Source organism: Uranotaenia lowii, chromosome 3 (assembly GCF_029784155.1).
Source record: "Uranotaenia lowii strain MFRU-FL chromosome 3, ASM2978415v1, whole genome shotgun sequence".
Classification (NCBI taxonomy): domain Eukaryota; kingdom Metazoa; phylum Arthropoda; class Insecta; order Diptera; family Culicidae; genus Uranotaenia; species Uranotaenia lowii.
The window spans coordinates 147,851,197-147,867,423 of record NC_073693.1 but is presented as its reverse complement, the minus strand read 5'-3'; the positions used below and the strand labels follow the sequence as shown (position 1 = coordinate 147,867,423).

The following is a 16,227-nucleotide window of genomic DNA, read 5'->3' as shown; positions in this document are numbered from 1 at the left end:
GGGCGCAACGAGCGAGGTGGTTAGACCAAGTGGAGCGTGATCTGGCGAACGTGGGGTGCCCGAGAAATTGGAGAACGGTTGCCATGGACCGAGTGAATTTTAGGAATTATGTTCGTCAAGTTATGTCGTGAGACGGAATACTATGTAAATAAAATAAATACTCTGATCTTAGATGTGTGGAGAAAAAAGGTCAACCCATTGAGTTAGGAAGCTTTGAGTAGGAAGAAATTAAATGCTAGAAAAGTGCCGTTTGTGTGTGTTTTGAGGAGAATGATGGTGTCATGTGGCTCCGTGAATATCATTCTTACAGACTTTTTATCGCCATAATATCACACTCCTAACATTGTTGTCATTCATGTAAATTAAAATGAACGTAACTTCCCCAATGCAGTCGTAGATCGCAACGTAAGATTTCTCATATAGGTAATTCATTAGAAGATTAGATAGATGAGATGAGATAGATAAATAAAGTTGAACCCCGCTTATCCGAGCTCAGATTGCGAGGTTTGCGTAATCCGAGCCTCCATTTTTATAAAAAAAAATCGATGTAAAGTAGCGATTTTCACTGCAATATTTTGTTATGTCATTTAATCGATGTTTCTGCGAGTTTGAAGTATAAACTTGCTGTAATATGTCGTTTAAATAGCATGCGCCTGGATGGTATGCAATACGGTAAGAAAAAGGTTTGTCAATGTATTTTGTGTTATCCGAGGTTTCACCTATCCGAGGTGGTCCTTCCCCCGAATGCCTCGCATTAGCGGGGTTCTACTGTATAAGAATTGAATTTTCAATAATACCGAACATATTTTCTTTCAAACGAAATGTGTTGTGATATGTTAAAGTGATACAAAACAGTTCAATACAAAATTTATTCCTCTCTAAATTCCGCACGAATTTTGGGAATACGCCAAACTGAAACCTCGATTGGCACTATCAGGAGATTCATTTTCATCCCACACTACGTAAACCACAAATGGAAGAACATTACCTGAATTAAAATTATTGTTTAAAGTGATATTGAATAAAAAAAAAATCACAAAATTAACTTACTCGTCACAGGATACAATCCTAATCCACAGAAACGGTCCAAAAACTCCGTTCCAGCCACGGCTGCGTCCGAGATCGTCGGGTCCGGGATAATGATGTAATCGGTAGTGCAAAGCTGCCCATTAAGCATCAGTGCACCACTTCCGATCATATCAGCCGCGACTGCATCAGCCGGTTCAGATACAGTAAATCCGAAGGGTGCGTTTGTAGGCTGAAACCACAATGTTTAAAAATTGGGTTATTGGAATTATTTTTCTTCGTTCATAAAACGGTTTTGTTTACCAAACTATAGGTAATCGAGCACTGATCAGCAGCAGGCCTAATACAGATTCCATACTGTTGAGACGCGATCTGACGACTTCCTGGCAAGCCCAGGGAGTTCAAGTTTGGATTTGCACCAAAGTTGTAGTTGAAGCTCGAGATCACTCCAGTTGGTTCCATGTAGTACTGTAGACATCCACTCGGAGCCTTCCATTCAGAATCACAGGCAATTTGGGACAGTTCAAAGCTCCACTGGCGACTCAACGTATTCGAACCCGACGTTGATACTCTTATCGTGATGGGATTGGCTTCGGCAAAGTTGACGTACACATGCTGACCGGAATTTTCTCCACAAATGTTTGGAACCTGAGTGCTACCTCCAGTGATGGTCAGCACATCCGTAAGACAGTTTCCGTCTCCATCCGGTTGTGCTAACGTTAACGCACGGAAATCTATCCTCAATTGACAGATGTTTGAGCCAGGCGTGACCGTGAACGAGCAACTTCCTCCAGCAGTTGTTAATGCTGGGTATCCCTGGTTGTTGAAGTAGGTGCTGTTGAGGTTGGAGGATCCACCACATGTTCTGCTGACTTAATTTTAACCAGAAAAGGACATTATTTTCTCGAAGACAGGACTGACTATGCAATACTTACTTATACAACACGTTGCCTGATTTGTGTTGGTACTGCATGTTCCTCCCGCTAGTCCTGCGTTATCGGAACATTGACCTCTGATTAGACAAGTTCCCGTTAACCCGTTGGTAGCCCTACAGGGAATGTTGGCAATACGTCCGATAGTGTAGAATGGGAACACTAAAGCAAAAATATTAGTGATAAATTCTTAATTAGAATCTTTATCATATGACGAAATAAACTTGCTTCAAACTGACTTATTTCAACCAGGTTTGCTAAAAATAAGTAGTTTTCTTAAACCAGCTATTTTGATTCTAATTTTTTTTTCGATAGACCTCAATATATAAATGTATTTCTTGATAACCTTTGAAAGAATAAAAAAAAAGCAGAGTGTTATTTTGATACGAGCCTATAGGTATATTTTTGTTGTGTAAATACACATCCCGAATGAAGGTAGGTGAAGCTCATTTCAATGTAAAAATATTTGAACTAAATTATTTTTTAGGATCGAGGAATGCTTATTAAACGAGAACAAGAATTAAAAATAGCAATCAGACAATAAATTCTGAATTTCCTGTTATACGTTCTAGTTTGAAAGAGGAGAAAAAACTGTGGAAAATGGTCCGTATTCTTAATCAGGAAAATACAAATTGCAGGATGGAATCAATAAAATTTTAATATACATACTGATATATACTCACTAGTTTTGAAATACCCAGAGCCCTGCTCAATTTTACTCAAACATCGCCTTTTGTATAATGCAGCCGTCGCTTAAATTTAATCTAAAACCGGGTAACCACTTTTCAGAGGACGCGAAAATTGGCACTCATTGAATTCGATTGCATGGAGGTGACAACTGAGTAGGGGAGGAGCGGGCTATATGCGCCTATTAAGCAGAACACTGATTTAATCAAATATCACGTCGAATATTTGTACAAAAACTATATACACGTGTGCAGGCATCTGTTTTCTATACAATGGAGTAATTTTTATGTTGAAATTTTCTTCTGTTTCCAAGAAAACGATTTTATTGTAAGTGTTGTCTAAAATGCCGAACCTCAAACTGTGCGGGCTAAATGCGCCTATTTTTGTTTTGAACAAAATTTCTGTTTTTTGGCAATATTTCCGTATAATTTCATTGAAACTGCTAGAAAGTAATAATTTCCATACGACAAAGATGAAGTGTTATAAAAATCTTTGTATATTATAATTTTATGGAAATAAACAAAAGTTAGGGTTGCCATACTATGGAGGCAGTTCATCAATCAGGAAAACTTTATCAAACCTGTTTTTAGGTCTTCAATTCTCTCTTAAGATGTTATTCAGAGCTTAGATTTGAAGATTCAATGATAAAATCATTTATTTATTCTATTTAACCTGTTATTTTAGGATGGAGGCATTTTACAAACATGATGGGGGCATACAAAAACACTCTATTATTCCAATATATAATCATTTTTAAACCTCCACAAAAGCTGAAATATGTTTAATTTCTTAAGTTCATTTGAGTAAGAAACAGAAACCATAATAGTTTTTGTTTTAAACTTCTTTACGTATAATTTTTAAAAGTCGAAATACTACTTCAAAATGTATCAAAACCTTGTATGATTTTTTTAGAATTTTTTTGAGTTTATAAATTCATAAAATTCTTTCTTGCCTTATGTTCTAAGCGTATCACCCTCAAAATGCATTGGTCAGATAAGCTGTCTAGTCAGCCATTTCGCCAAACAGCCGTAGGGTCATTTAACCCGATAGGCCCATTTAGGAAACCTTTCCCCTACGCCCGGCGTCTTAACAGAGCAGGGCAAGTGTTTCAGAACGAAAAGTTCACTGAGTTGCATTTTTCAAGCCGCTCGGGGAGAAATGGACAACCATGCCCTCATGTTTTAAGTCGATTATATCCAACAAGATGTATCAGTTTGTTTTAAATTAGAGGTCTCTTCGATTTTCAAAATTTTTCATCGAATTACAACAGCAGTATCTATTTAATCTAATCGAAAAAATTAACTCCAAAAGTCGTTTTCTAACAGAAAACTTAAAAACTTTTAAAGAGATGTTTGATTTTTTCATTTGATTTAGCAAAAAATCTGAAAAAACTGGGTAAAATCCGAAAAGTTTAAAAAAATATGTGGCCTTCCCGATCAGATTTAACTTTTCTCGAATTATTTATTTGGTTTATGGGCAAGCCTGTATAAATAAAAAAAAAAGAGTTCAAAGCTATCTACAGTGAAAAATACACGGATACATCTGAAGTGTTTAACTGAAACCATAAGTTTTTGATGATTTGATGATCAGTTGAAAAATTTGAGAAGTCTACTTTGGTATAATTAAAAAAATAAATAAATATTCGGCCTATGTGGCTGAATAGGGGAAAACTGTACAAGACGCACCAGTTAAGCATAATCGCTATTTACAGCGATACCCATCATCCATGACAAGTGTTGTATACAAACACTACAAATATTGATGCTTCCTTTCATTAAGTTTCATAAACGCTGAAGGATAGTTCCAACATGAGCTTAGTGAAAGTAAGGAACTTAATTTAAACTGCATAAAATGGTAACCCACTTCATCTTTGAACTCTTCAAAGTGTGTATGTTGAATAACGTTTGTAGAAATTAATTTAAAAGAAAGAAATTTTACTTTGAGAATGATCTTAGAAGATTTTGATTAACAGCTTTCGCTGGAAATATTCAAAAAATGATCTTTAACCAATTTTGCCCCTGAGCAATGATTAATATTTCTTCGGGAAAATTATGGATAGGGGAGATAAGGGCATAACAAGCACCCGTAGAATAAAATGCACTCCTCTTTTGTACAACAGTACGTATTTTCTTGAATAAATGTTCATGAGGATTTGATTTGTACTTCCTATAGTACTCATTTTTTACCAAAAAAGATATTTTCTTACCATCTTTACAGAAATATTTGGAAAAATTCAGCTAGGTTTTCAAGTTACGAAAATATTATAATTTTTGAGCACCACGAAATAAGCTTTCATGACATTAAAATAATCTTGATCTATAATGTACATATCCCAAGCAACATTTTAGGTTTCGTAACCGGATATAGAACCAAGTTTTGGTTTTTAAAGAGGCCTGAAGAGTCTTATAAATAAAAAAGTGTTACTTGGGATTGTTTCTCAATTTTCACCATCATTAAATTTTTTTTATTTTTCACTTCAATCAATTCTCAAACGCGTTTTTACTTAAATTTGTTAACTCGGGGCGAACAGAGTACTATCAATCGGGGTACGACGAGCGTTTTCTGCCGTATAATCTAGCAGCTAAGTCTATTCGATTTTTTCAAATAAATTATAGACCTACAGCTTGACTAGTTTATATCTGACGATTGGGCCTCTGATTATCTCTCCGACACCCTCCACTTGGGCTTGGGCCTACTAAAAAGAATAAAGTTCGCTCTTTTCTCTTACACAGATTTCCATAAGCATGACAGCTTATCGGTGAAATTGAAGTGAAGGCTTTTGCTTTATCCGTTTAACGCATGAGAAATCGTATACCGGGATAGCGAGCGCACCCATCACCTCTAGGCCAAATCATCAGATGAAACAAGTCAAGTTGGATTTGGATCACTCGCTGCTAGATTCCCTGGCAGTAAACGCTCATCGTGCCACAATTAATGGTGCTTATTCTGTCCCAGAGGGTTCTCATTATGCCCTTGCAGTGACTGGTTTTCAGCTTTCGGCAAAAATTATTAAAATGCATTTTTAAACATTTTCGTCTACTTTTTCAAGTTTCAGCTAATAAGAAAATAGATTATTTTATTTTAGTGTCTGAACACGAAACAATGGTATTATTCACATATTATAGCTATTTTTTATGGTGAAATAAGCGTTTTCCTTAAAGTGGCCATTATGCCCTTATCTCCTAATAGAAAAAGTAATTGATAATTGGGGCGGTTTGATAATTCGGTGTGGTTTCAAAATGATGGAAGCATAGCTGAACGCATTTCCGATTTATAACGCTAAGGAGTGTATTCGAATCAAATGCAACACTTCGTTTTATGAGTAATTTTTAAAAACATAGATGGAAATTGATAAAATTTTTAATGAAGCAACCTAGTAATGTAATGAATACGCGCAAAATACTTGATGACAATCTGTCAAGTGGTTTTTGGGATAGCGTCCAATACATAAGCTCATTGACCAAATGGGCAGGATCGGGAAAAATACGAAGCTGGAGATTAATTATTCAACAAAATCTCATACCGTCATTCGTTTAAGGAGTCAGTGAGCTTAAATTAAAATAAAAGTGAAGATGATTGATTCCATGAAGTTTAGGCATATGCGAGGTTTTATCAAGCGCATTTCGAAAATTTCAATTGAGAAAATTATGAAAAATTTCTAAAAAGCCTGACTTTACTTCCAAAAGGTAAAAAAGCTGTCCATCGGTAAAATAATCAAAATACGGTGGTCAAATCGAGCGCAAAATATTTTGACCGCAAGTGGGGAGAGATTTTGGAAAATTTCGTAATGTACTAAAAAACGAACTTTTTAGCTGGCACCTGGCAGGTTTCCAGTCAAAAACTTCACGTTGACAAGTCTCGCATGGATATTCCGGAGATAAACAAGGAGAATTTTTTTTTTTTAAATTTGATGTCCAGTTCTTTAGGAGGCTGATGACCTGTCGAAGCTGCAGTTCAATCGGTGTTTCATAAAGATTGACACGATGACTGCCTAAATGTTCAAAGACGACTGCTTCCAAATGGGTAAGTTTTCCCTACATAGCACTTAAATAGGTCCCACAACATTTATACTTTGATTCGGGTGGATCTGAAATAGGAAAATTACACAAAAGCAGTTGTAGAGTTATAAAAAGTCAAATATGTTTTTTTAGGTCGAAGGAGAAATTCATCGAAACTTCTATAATATTCAAAACTTTTAATCATTTTGAAGGTTAAGCTTCAGGAAACAGAAAAGGTTAGAAAAAATAGCCTGACAAAAGATGGTCCATAGTATACTTATACATTATAGATGGCGCACGTGGTGCCCAAAAATTAAAGTCGAAAAACTTTTTTTCTGGACGCTATTTCGAAAATAGCTCAAAAGAACGTCACAAAAATTTATGTATGTCAACATAACACTACGAAGAAGCTTCGCTGAAAATTTCATCAATTTCATCATTGCATTCAAAAATCATTTAGAAAACAAAGTGTTGAATTTTTTTTCGAATACACTTCTTACTCAAAATAATAGAAACAGCTTATTGAATTCTGTTAGAAAAAAAATCTTTCTTTTATTTCTTTGATTCAGTTTTGTCACGATCTCCAAAACACCATCGCTAAAAAGTCGAGGGCTGTAAAAGATAAATTTAAAAAAAAAACGGAAATGGTTCAAGAACTGTCCCTTTATGTTTTTTGATAATTGTAAATTCTTAATTTTGCTCTGTAAAATTTTGAAAATGAAAGCATAAAATTTTGCTGATTGTGTTCTTGGTGGTCTTTTAAGATTCAATTTCGAATGACTTATTCTTTACAAAGGTTTTCTGTACATAAAATTATTTTGCAATTGCAACGGTGCATAGCCCTAAGGATCGATAAGAATTTGGAAATGAAACATTTCACTGCGAAATATGAAATTCATAGTGAATTTGAATATTTTCCTTGGATTCATTACAAGCTAAAGCGCTCAACTTGATCCAGAAAATTTATTCAAAGATTTATCTTCATAAGTTTTTTAATTGTAATCGTTTGAGTACAAAGCCGTTTGGTAAATTACCTTGAACACAGTCATAAAAGCCGAAATTTTTTACCCTGGCAGATATTCTGTTTATTCATTTTAAACATAAACTAGGATGTTTTGACTATTAATGTTCATTTTGAAGTAATATTTTTGTTTTGAGGATTTTATCGGTATAGTTCTGTGCCAGAGTTTCAAATTTGTTGCATTTTATTTAAACTTCCTCCACCTGCTTCGAGTCACTCTCTTCAAACAGTCAAAACACTTCATATTCCATGATACACAACGTGAATTAACGTTTTTCATCCGATTTAAATATGTCACACGGTAGATTTCCGGGATCACCTTCCCCGAACATCTTTAGAACTTACGCCTTCCTTGACGCTCGTGTCCGATACCGACAAAATCCACTTCCGATCCATTCGCCAAGAGTCCGCCGGGGCTTAGCAATGGTTCGGTTAGTAATTGGCCAAAAATAAGACACCAAATCGACCATTGCAGATACATTTTGGTGTGCCGAATTTCACTGATGGATGTGTCTTATCACTCCCAATCTGCTTCCTACTTTATCCCTGGAGGTGGAACACTATCTGCCAGAGCAAAACTTCCACCGGTTAATCAACCCGACGTAAGCAAATCCAAACGCTACGAACGACTTTAGCAAACTAGTGTCCCGGATAGTGGGTGCTAAAATTAACCCCTTTCATTTTCCTGCTGGGAGGTTTCCTGCTGCTGCGATGTGGGAGAAAGATGAAAGTGCGGAATGAGCTAGGGACGGAGAAAATTGGTTCACACGAACAGAAAACTGAAGATACCTTCCAAGCAGAATTGTGCATTGCACAGCACTTGGTTCGATTTGAAATTGCCCGAGGCCTCGGGGAGCTTCTTGAAGACGATGGAGAAATTGAACGTGCTAATTGGTTCCATTGCTATCGTGGGGCTTACGTCTTATTTTGTAGGCGCTGAATGGTCGCAAGCAGTTTGGATTTGAACTTCATGTTTTTATTTCATATTTAAAGAATTTTTGAATAATTTAACATGCTAAATAGTTAAACTATCGTAAGGTTATTATTGAGCGTTCAATTGTGGCTGTCCGAAAGTTGCTCTGTAAATTGTGTCACTGGTTAGCACATTCAAGTGAAAACGAAAGTGTCCAAACTTCAATTACACCAAATATTTGGAATATACGTCATGTGCAGAAGGTTCCTCAGCTTATCCCTTTCACTTCATCTGGAAGCCGTTTCATATAAACCATGATTCAAAATTAGCTGGAAGATCACTGTCAAACAATTCCATTTGCCGTGAGTCTACTCTTCATGATAGCCCAGTATTTCTCAACACGGCGGAAGTAAGGACAGTTGGGTGGGTTAAGGTTTTTCAGAACAAACTGGACCCCTTCCTCTGCATACCATTCCTGAACGACTTTGCTGTAATGACAGTTTGCCAAATCTGGCCAAAACATTACGAGATGATCGTGGGATCCAATGAACGGCAAAATTCGTTTTTGGAGACACTCTTTTTGGTATAGATCCAACTTCATTATCTTATTTGTAAAGAAAACTTTCGTTTTTTTTGCCTCAGCTGCAAATGCTAAACCATAAATTTCCGTGCTAATTTGTCGGCAAAAACATTATTCAAATCGGTTGGAACATCCCCCAGCCCGTACCGTGGCCGAGAAAATGTTTGACCTGGGATTTGCCCGAAGTCGGCCTTGACATAGGTTTCATAGTCCATCAGAAGACACCCGTCGAACTTAATCAGCAACTAGATTTTCGATTTGGCTGTTAGCTAACTTGATACGACTTGATTCCTTCCATGAGTCGAATTTTACTCAAGGTGCTATGGGCAGCACCGAATTTTCTGGCCAAATCACGATCCGATAGATTGGAGTTCCTCTTAATCGTCTAGAGAACCCTACCACGCATTTTAAGGTCGATACTTTCACTCCGACGATTGACTTGTGGCTTCCGAATCGTCGTCAATGTTTCCTTATTCCGTTTGATAACGCGCCATACGGTAATTCTGGGTCGGAAATTTTGCGAGTTATGAACTATTTTATGAGGTGAGAAAATTACATCAAATAATGAATCCTCAAAGTTTTTGTATGTTTTGTCTACATTTATAGGCCCTTGCTTGCTATTCATAAACAAGTGTCTCGAAAGTGTTGATACACATTGGTGAACATATTCCCATCATTAGATTAGTGCCAAACAAATTTCCACAATCTTATTTTGAGAACCGATAACGACCAGATGCCAAACAGATGGTAACTTAAAATTAGATGTAAATATCTCCAGTTCATCGAAAGAAAAGTATTAAAAAGATCGAAAGATCGAATCTCTAAAATCGAAATAAATCGATCTAATAGTTTTTTTTTCCATGGCTGAAGAATCGATCCAAAAAATCTAAAATTCGATCTTGCAAAGATCGATTCAAGATCGAACTATCCTATGCTGTGTATACCACCCACACACGTGGCATACCCACGGCATCTATTAAGCGATAGATGTTGTTAAAATTTGAAGCTATAATCGAGCGATCAGCCGCATTACACTTGGTGCTTTTCGGCAACGGAATTCTACAACGGTCTGCCGTTGACAAAACAGACGCTAGGAGGACAACGTCATCTACAAATCTCAACAGTTTGATTGCCATTCCAAATCTTATACTCAACAACTAATTTTTTCTCCAGTTTCTTTACTTCCTCGTATTTAAAATACTGTGGGTGAAAAAATTTTCCCACACGTCTACAGTTTCACGACTTAAAATGCTGAACATACTTCCTTCAATCCACTCGTTCCATGGCAACCGTTCTCTAATTTCTCGGGCATCATTTATTCGCAAGATCACGCTCCACTTCGTCTTAACCACCTTGCTCGCTGTGTCCCTACACATCTGGTGTCTATCGGATTTTCGCTAACACATGTTTTGTAGGACAGTCGTCCGGCATTCTTGTAACATGTTCTATCCAGCGTATCCGTCTAGCCATCTCGCCATCTTCAGTATCCAGAAGGTTCGCCGTAGAGTTGCGTAGGCTAATAGTTCATCCTTCAACTCCTCAATCCGTTCGACTGCGCGCCTCCAAATATGGTACGTCAGTTGATCACCCAGGTGGTAAATCCTTTTAACGGATTGCATTCCAAGGCTCAGCGAGCGACCGAGTCCCCCCAGAATGCTACTCTGGGTCCATGGGTGCAATTGGACGACTCATGATACTAAGTATCCCTACGCCATAAAGTCCACCTGGGCCTTTGGCCATAATTCCCATCCAGACCTGCAACGAAGGCTATACCCGAGATGGGAGAGCAAGTCCGCGCTTAAGCCCTCATCGACAGCTCTAGTTCGAGTCAAACTCCAGCATATATACCCTGCCTCTTGTTACGATTTAAGACTAAGGACCTCTCCTCTAACGACTCAAGGTCCGGCCTTTACTCGCAACTTGAGACTAGCTTGGTTCCCACGACTATCGTGCGCTCCGCCTCTGTTCGAGACCACTGCAAGAGACCAATGACCTCTCCTCTAACGACTCGAGATCTTGGCTCCTCCTGGCTTGGCTCGAGGCCCTCTCCTCTTTGCTCGTCCGTGTGCCGAGTCGAGAGCAGCTTATCCTGGACATGCGCCTTTCACAGCACACGTCCGGGGCTTTACGAAAGACTACTCGGATGATTCCCGGCGAAGAATTCATCCTACACCGGCTCAGGTGACGCACCCGCCGACGACGTGAAGGCACCCTACCCGGCGTAAATACTCTTCCCCCTACGAGCTTACCTCGTAGGGAGCGCGTTTTACTCAGATACTCCGCGGCGGTGGAGGTATCCTACACAACGTTCGCGACGTACCTAACAGCTCGGCTTACGCAGAAGATAGAGTCTTATCTTTGTATGCTTTACTGCTAGGATCCGACGCACACTACTCGAATGCCCCCCGCCGAAAGGGCATTCTACTCTGACCGTGGTCCGGTCTTCCTCCTCCCTTTTTGGCTGGCAACCCTAAGATTTTTGCCCGCCGTGTGCCGAATCGAGAGCAGCTTATCCTAGACTCGCGCCTGTCACAGCACACGTACGGGTCTTAAACGCTTGCGACTCAGATGAATCCCGACGGTGATGTCATCCTACCCGACTCGAGTGTCTCATCCGACGGCGACGTGAGACCACTCTACCCGAGAGTACTCCGCGACGTGAATACTATTTCCCCTATGAGTTCAACTGCGGAGAAGGTATAGTCTTATCCCCACCACCACCGTCGCAGAGGGCGGGTTCGACTCGGATACTCCACGACGGTAACGTTGGAGATATCCTACACACAGACGCGCGACTTACCTAGCAGCTCGGCATACGCAGCTCGGCATACGCTTATCTTTGTATGCTTTACTGCCAGGGTCGGACGCACACTACTCCGGTGGTCCCCAACGAATGAGTCACCCTACACCGGTCGCGGACTGGTGCTGGTTCCAACTCCTCTTCAGGGCAGTCATGATCCGGGTGAACTAATCGCTGACCACGCGCCAAGTATTGGCATCCTCACACATCCTCCGCACGATGTTGTCGGCTGTCGTGTCTGGTCCGCAGGCGGCCCCTTCAAACCTTGGACAGTTGAACACTAAGTGCTCTGGTGTCTCTATTGTGTCACCGCAGATGGTACGTCAAGTGTACGTAGGTTCTCTAGTAGCAATATCCACGTCTTGTGCCCGCCGAAATGCTAAGTATTCTCGACCGCAGTATTTGACCTTCTCAAGCTCGTCGCCGTCGTTTCAGTTCGCGGTAGATCTCCTCCACCGCCGCAGATGATCTGTCGACCACATCAATGTCATCGGCAAAACAGATAAGTTTACGGCACCTTCTAACGTCACGTTGCTCATTATGACGGATAGGCCATCACCCATGGCTTGTTGCCTGTGACTTTTTCCGGTAGCTATTCAAGCCTTACGAACGACGAAATCATTCAATAATTGACAGTACGCAAATATTCATGGGTTCAAAATGAATCGCTCAATCAAAGAAAATTCCAGTCAACAATTACTAGAAATAAGACTAATTGCATTTTGTTTTCATTTGGAGATGCATGAATATGTATTAACAATCAATCTTACAAGCTTAATTACGTTACAGTGAAGATGATCAATCAGCTGCTTCACCGATCATCAGTGGCTTTACTGGCACCTTAGTGTTGTTGATGTTGGCTTTCTTCTTCATGCATCAGCTACAAGCCATTCCCACAATCATCAACCATCATCATGCAGACATGCAGGATTCCGGTTTGTTTACAACCAGATCGGAGATTTTGATAATTTCACGCACACTGCTTCCTCACGCCGACTGTAGTGCTACTCACTGCTTCTTCGAGTATCGGTGTTCACCACCGTCATGCATCGGTCGTTGTGACACCTACTCCCCTCACTTCTCACTAGTGATGATCACTGCCCTGGATTGAACACAGACACTCCTGAATGGCGCTCCCCTTTCGCCGATCCCAATCACTGCTAAGACGATCAATCGTCTTCTCCAAGATAAAAAACCTTCCGTTTCGAAGCTATTCCAATAGCCTTCCACGCGATTGCACACTTGTCGAGAATTCCACCGAAACAATTCACACCAACTCGTTCAAAATCTACCAGATGTTCGACCGACGTCCGTTGCCATCCGGCGCATGCAATACTGAGTCTAGCCGTTCACTGGGTTGGTGGTTGTGACATGGGACTGATGATGTGTCATCTATCTGGTGCACCAGAATAGAATTGTGTGCGTCCGCTTCAGCATCTATATGAAAGGCCCTAATGTTTAAACGTTAGCGTTAGCACTCTTCCAATCGAATTGCATTAAGTTACCTCTATCGAGAGCCTTCCTTTTAACTGGATGCAATTTAAAGGGCTGTACGTAGGATGCAATAGGTTTCCTTCGTAGGGAAAAGGTTTCCTAAATGGGCCTATCGGGTTAAATGACCCTACGGCTGTTTGATGAAATGGCTGACTAGACAGCTTATCTGACCAATGCATTTTGAGGGTGATACGCTTAGAACACAAGGCAAGAAAGAATTTTATGAATTTATAAACTCAAAAAAATTTAAAAAAATTATACAAGGTTTTGATACATTTTGATGTAATATTTCGACTTTTAAAAATTATACGTAAAGAAGCTTAAAACAAAAACTAGGATGGTTTTTGTTTCTTACTCAAATGAACTTAAGAAATTAAACATATTTCAGCTTTTGTGGAAGTTTAATAATAATTATATAGTGGAATAATAGAGTGTTTTTCTATGCCCCCATCATGTTTGTAAAATGCCTCCATCCTAAAATAACAGATTAAATAGAATAAATAAATAATTTTTATCATTGAAACTTAAAATCTAAGCTCTGAATAACATCTTAAGAAAGAATTACGGACTAAAAACAGATTTGATAAAGTTTTTCTCGTGGATGAACTGCCCCCATAGTATGGCAACACTAACTTTTGTTTTATTCAATAAATTTATAATATACATAGTTTTTTATGAAATTTTAGCTTTGTCGTACGGAAATTATTACTTTCTAGCAGTTTCAATGGAATTATATGGAAATATTGCCCAAAAAACAGAAATTTTGTCAAAACATAAATAGGCGCATTTAGCCCGCACGGTTTGAGGTTCGGCATTTTAGACAACACTTATAATAAAATTATTTTCTTGGAAACAGAAGAAAATTTTAACATAAAAATAACTCCAATGTATAGAAAACAGATGCCTGCACACGTGTATATAGTTTTTGTACACATATTTGATGTGATATTTGATTGAATCAGTGTTCTGCTTAATAGGCGCATATAGCCCGCTCTTCCCCTACCGTGTATGGCTAGTTCCGATCTTCTGGGAAAGCTAACGAGCAGCCGAGGACGATTAGGAGTGCCTTTAAAGAAGTCTTTATCAGTTTTAGATATCGTAGAGCACGATGTTGGGTCATACCTTCAAGCTGTTGATCTCCGTGTGCAATTTTAACTGGTTCGTTCCGATCTTCTGGAAGGAGCTAAGGAGTTGACCCAGGACGATTTGTCAGTGCCTTTAAAGGGGTGTTTATCAGTCTAAGTTTCCGTATCTTACATCTGACAATGAGGTTATACCTACAAGCTGTTGATCTCCGTGTGCAATTGAACGGCTTTTGGCGTTTAGAAATCACACGTCTTTTGGCCTGGTCCTTTTCCTAATCTGAAGCATTGGATGAAGCATTCATGAAGGAACAAATGTCGCACTTAATAATGAAGAAGTTACCTGATGTCAGCAAGCTGACGGTTTGATGGTGATTTTGGAAACTTAAGTACTCGTGGTGTCGAGTTTTACTCTGCGAATGTTAATGTCGCATTAATGGTAATATTGATTGCTGAACATTGTTGAGTCGTTACCTTCTCATGCAGCATGCAATGCTTTTTCCGGACCACCAGAGCTACGTTCCAATTTGTTGGTTTTTCTAAATTGATATTACACCGCAGCACTTTAAGTCTTTCTCGAGTGTGTGACTTCTAGCCTGTTAATAACCAACTTTTGCAGAAGTGACGCGAACGGCTGTATTGACATGCGAATTGGCTTTGATAGATGTAGATGGATTCTGATAATCTTCGGTGTTTGATGATATTTGAAAACAGGTCACGACTGCTAACTTGAGACTCACGATGAATTTTCTCATCGTTGATGTGTTGACGATAAACAGCATAAATAACGAAACAATCACAGTAACAGGCTCGTCAAATGAAACTTTCTAGCGCCACGTTGAAAACCATGTTAGATAGACCATCGCCTTGTCGAAGCCCCCTATGTGGTTCGAATTAACTCCAAAATTCACCCGAAGTCCTCACACAGCACTGCGTTCTATCCATCGTTCGCCTTGATCAGTCTGGTCGGCTTCTCGAAAAATCCATTCTCGTCCATGATTTGCCATACATCGTCACTGTCGATCGTGTCCAATGTGGCTTTGAAGTCGATGAATAGATGGTTCGTAGGGACTTGACGTTCACGGCAAGAGAGATCATTTTTTACGCAGAAAGTGATCGATCGATTGTTCTCACAATTCAATTGGTCACTTTTCTTGTACATGAGGCCTAGAACCCCCTCCTTCCACTCCTCCAGTAGCTGTTGTGTGTCCCAGATCTGGACCATCAACCGGCGTAGGCAATCCGCCAACTTGAAAGGGCTCATTTTGACAAGTTCAGCTGCGATGAAATGTTTTCCAGCAGACTTGATGCTATTCAGCTGTGGAATGGCTTCCACTTAACGGTAAAAGTGGCTCATTGCTCCTTTGCTACGCCCGACGATATATCTTCCCCTACCGTCTTGGTCCCCTGCATGTGCGCTATTTAGGTGTGAATCAAAGTGCTGCCGTTGACCGTTTGATCATCTCACGATTGTCCGTCGGGTCAGGATGCCTCCTTTGCGGGATGTGTTGGGCTTCTGATAGAACTTTCGTGTTTCTTAGGAGCGAGGCAACTGCTTCAGCTCCTCGAGCTCTTACTCCTCCAGGCAGCGCTTTTTCTCAAGACTTGCCGCCTCTTCCGCTGTCGATGATTTTCCACGTTTTGACTGGTACTTTCTTTGCGTTATCTTCGTCCATCATCCTCCTACATTTTTC

The 16,227-nt window shown here is 39.6% G+C and overlaps 1 protein-coding gene across 1 annotated transcript; it reads right to left on the bottom strand.

Annotated features, from left to right (window-relative positions):
* Positions 1–855: 855 nt before the first annotated feature.
* LOC129757023 (uncharacterized) lies at positions 856–8,485 on the bottom strand. The gene is made up of 6 exons (XM_055754108.1): positions 8,454–8,485; positions 8,010–8,370; positions 1,962–2,120; positions 1,330–1,898; positions 1,051–1,258; positions 856–988 (listed from the first exon to the last, which is right to left on the bottom strand). The coding sequence occupies exons 2-6, from the start codon at positions 8,143–8,145 to the stop codon at positions 879–881; spliced, it is 1,182 nt and encodes a 393-aa protein (XP_055610083.1). The 5' UTR covers positions 8,146–8,370; positions 8,454–8,485; the 3' UTR covers positions 856–878.
* Positions 8,486–16,227: the final 7,742 nt, after the last annotated feature.

Coding starts and splice junctions, on each gene's coding strand:
- LOC129757023 (XM_055754108.1), bottom strand. CDS start 8,145: ATGTATCTGCAATGGTCGATTTGGTGTCTTATTTTTGGCCAATTACTA. Junction 1,899..1,961: donor TCAGGCAACGTGTTGTATAA/GTAAGTATTGCA, acceptor GTTAAAATTAAG/TCAGCAGAACATGTGGTGGA. Junction 1,259..1,329: donor GCTCGATTACCTATAGTTTG/GTAAACAAAACC, acceptor TTGTGGTTTCAG/CCTACAAACGCACCCTTCGG.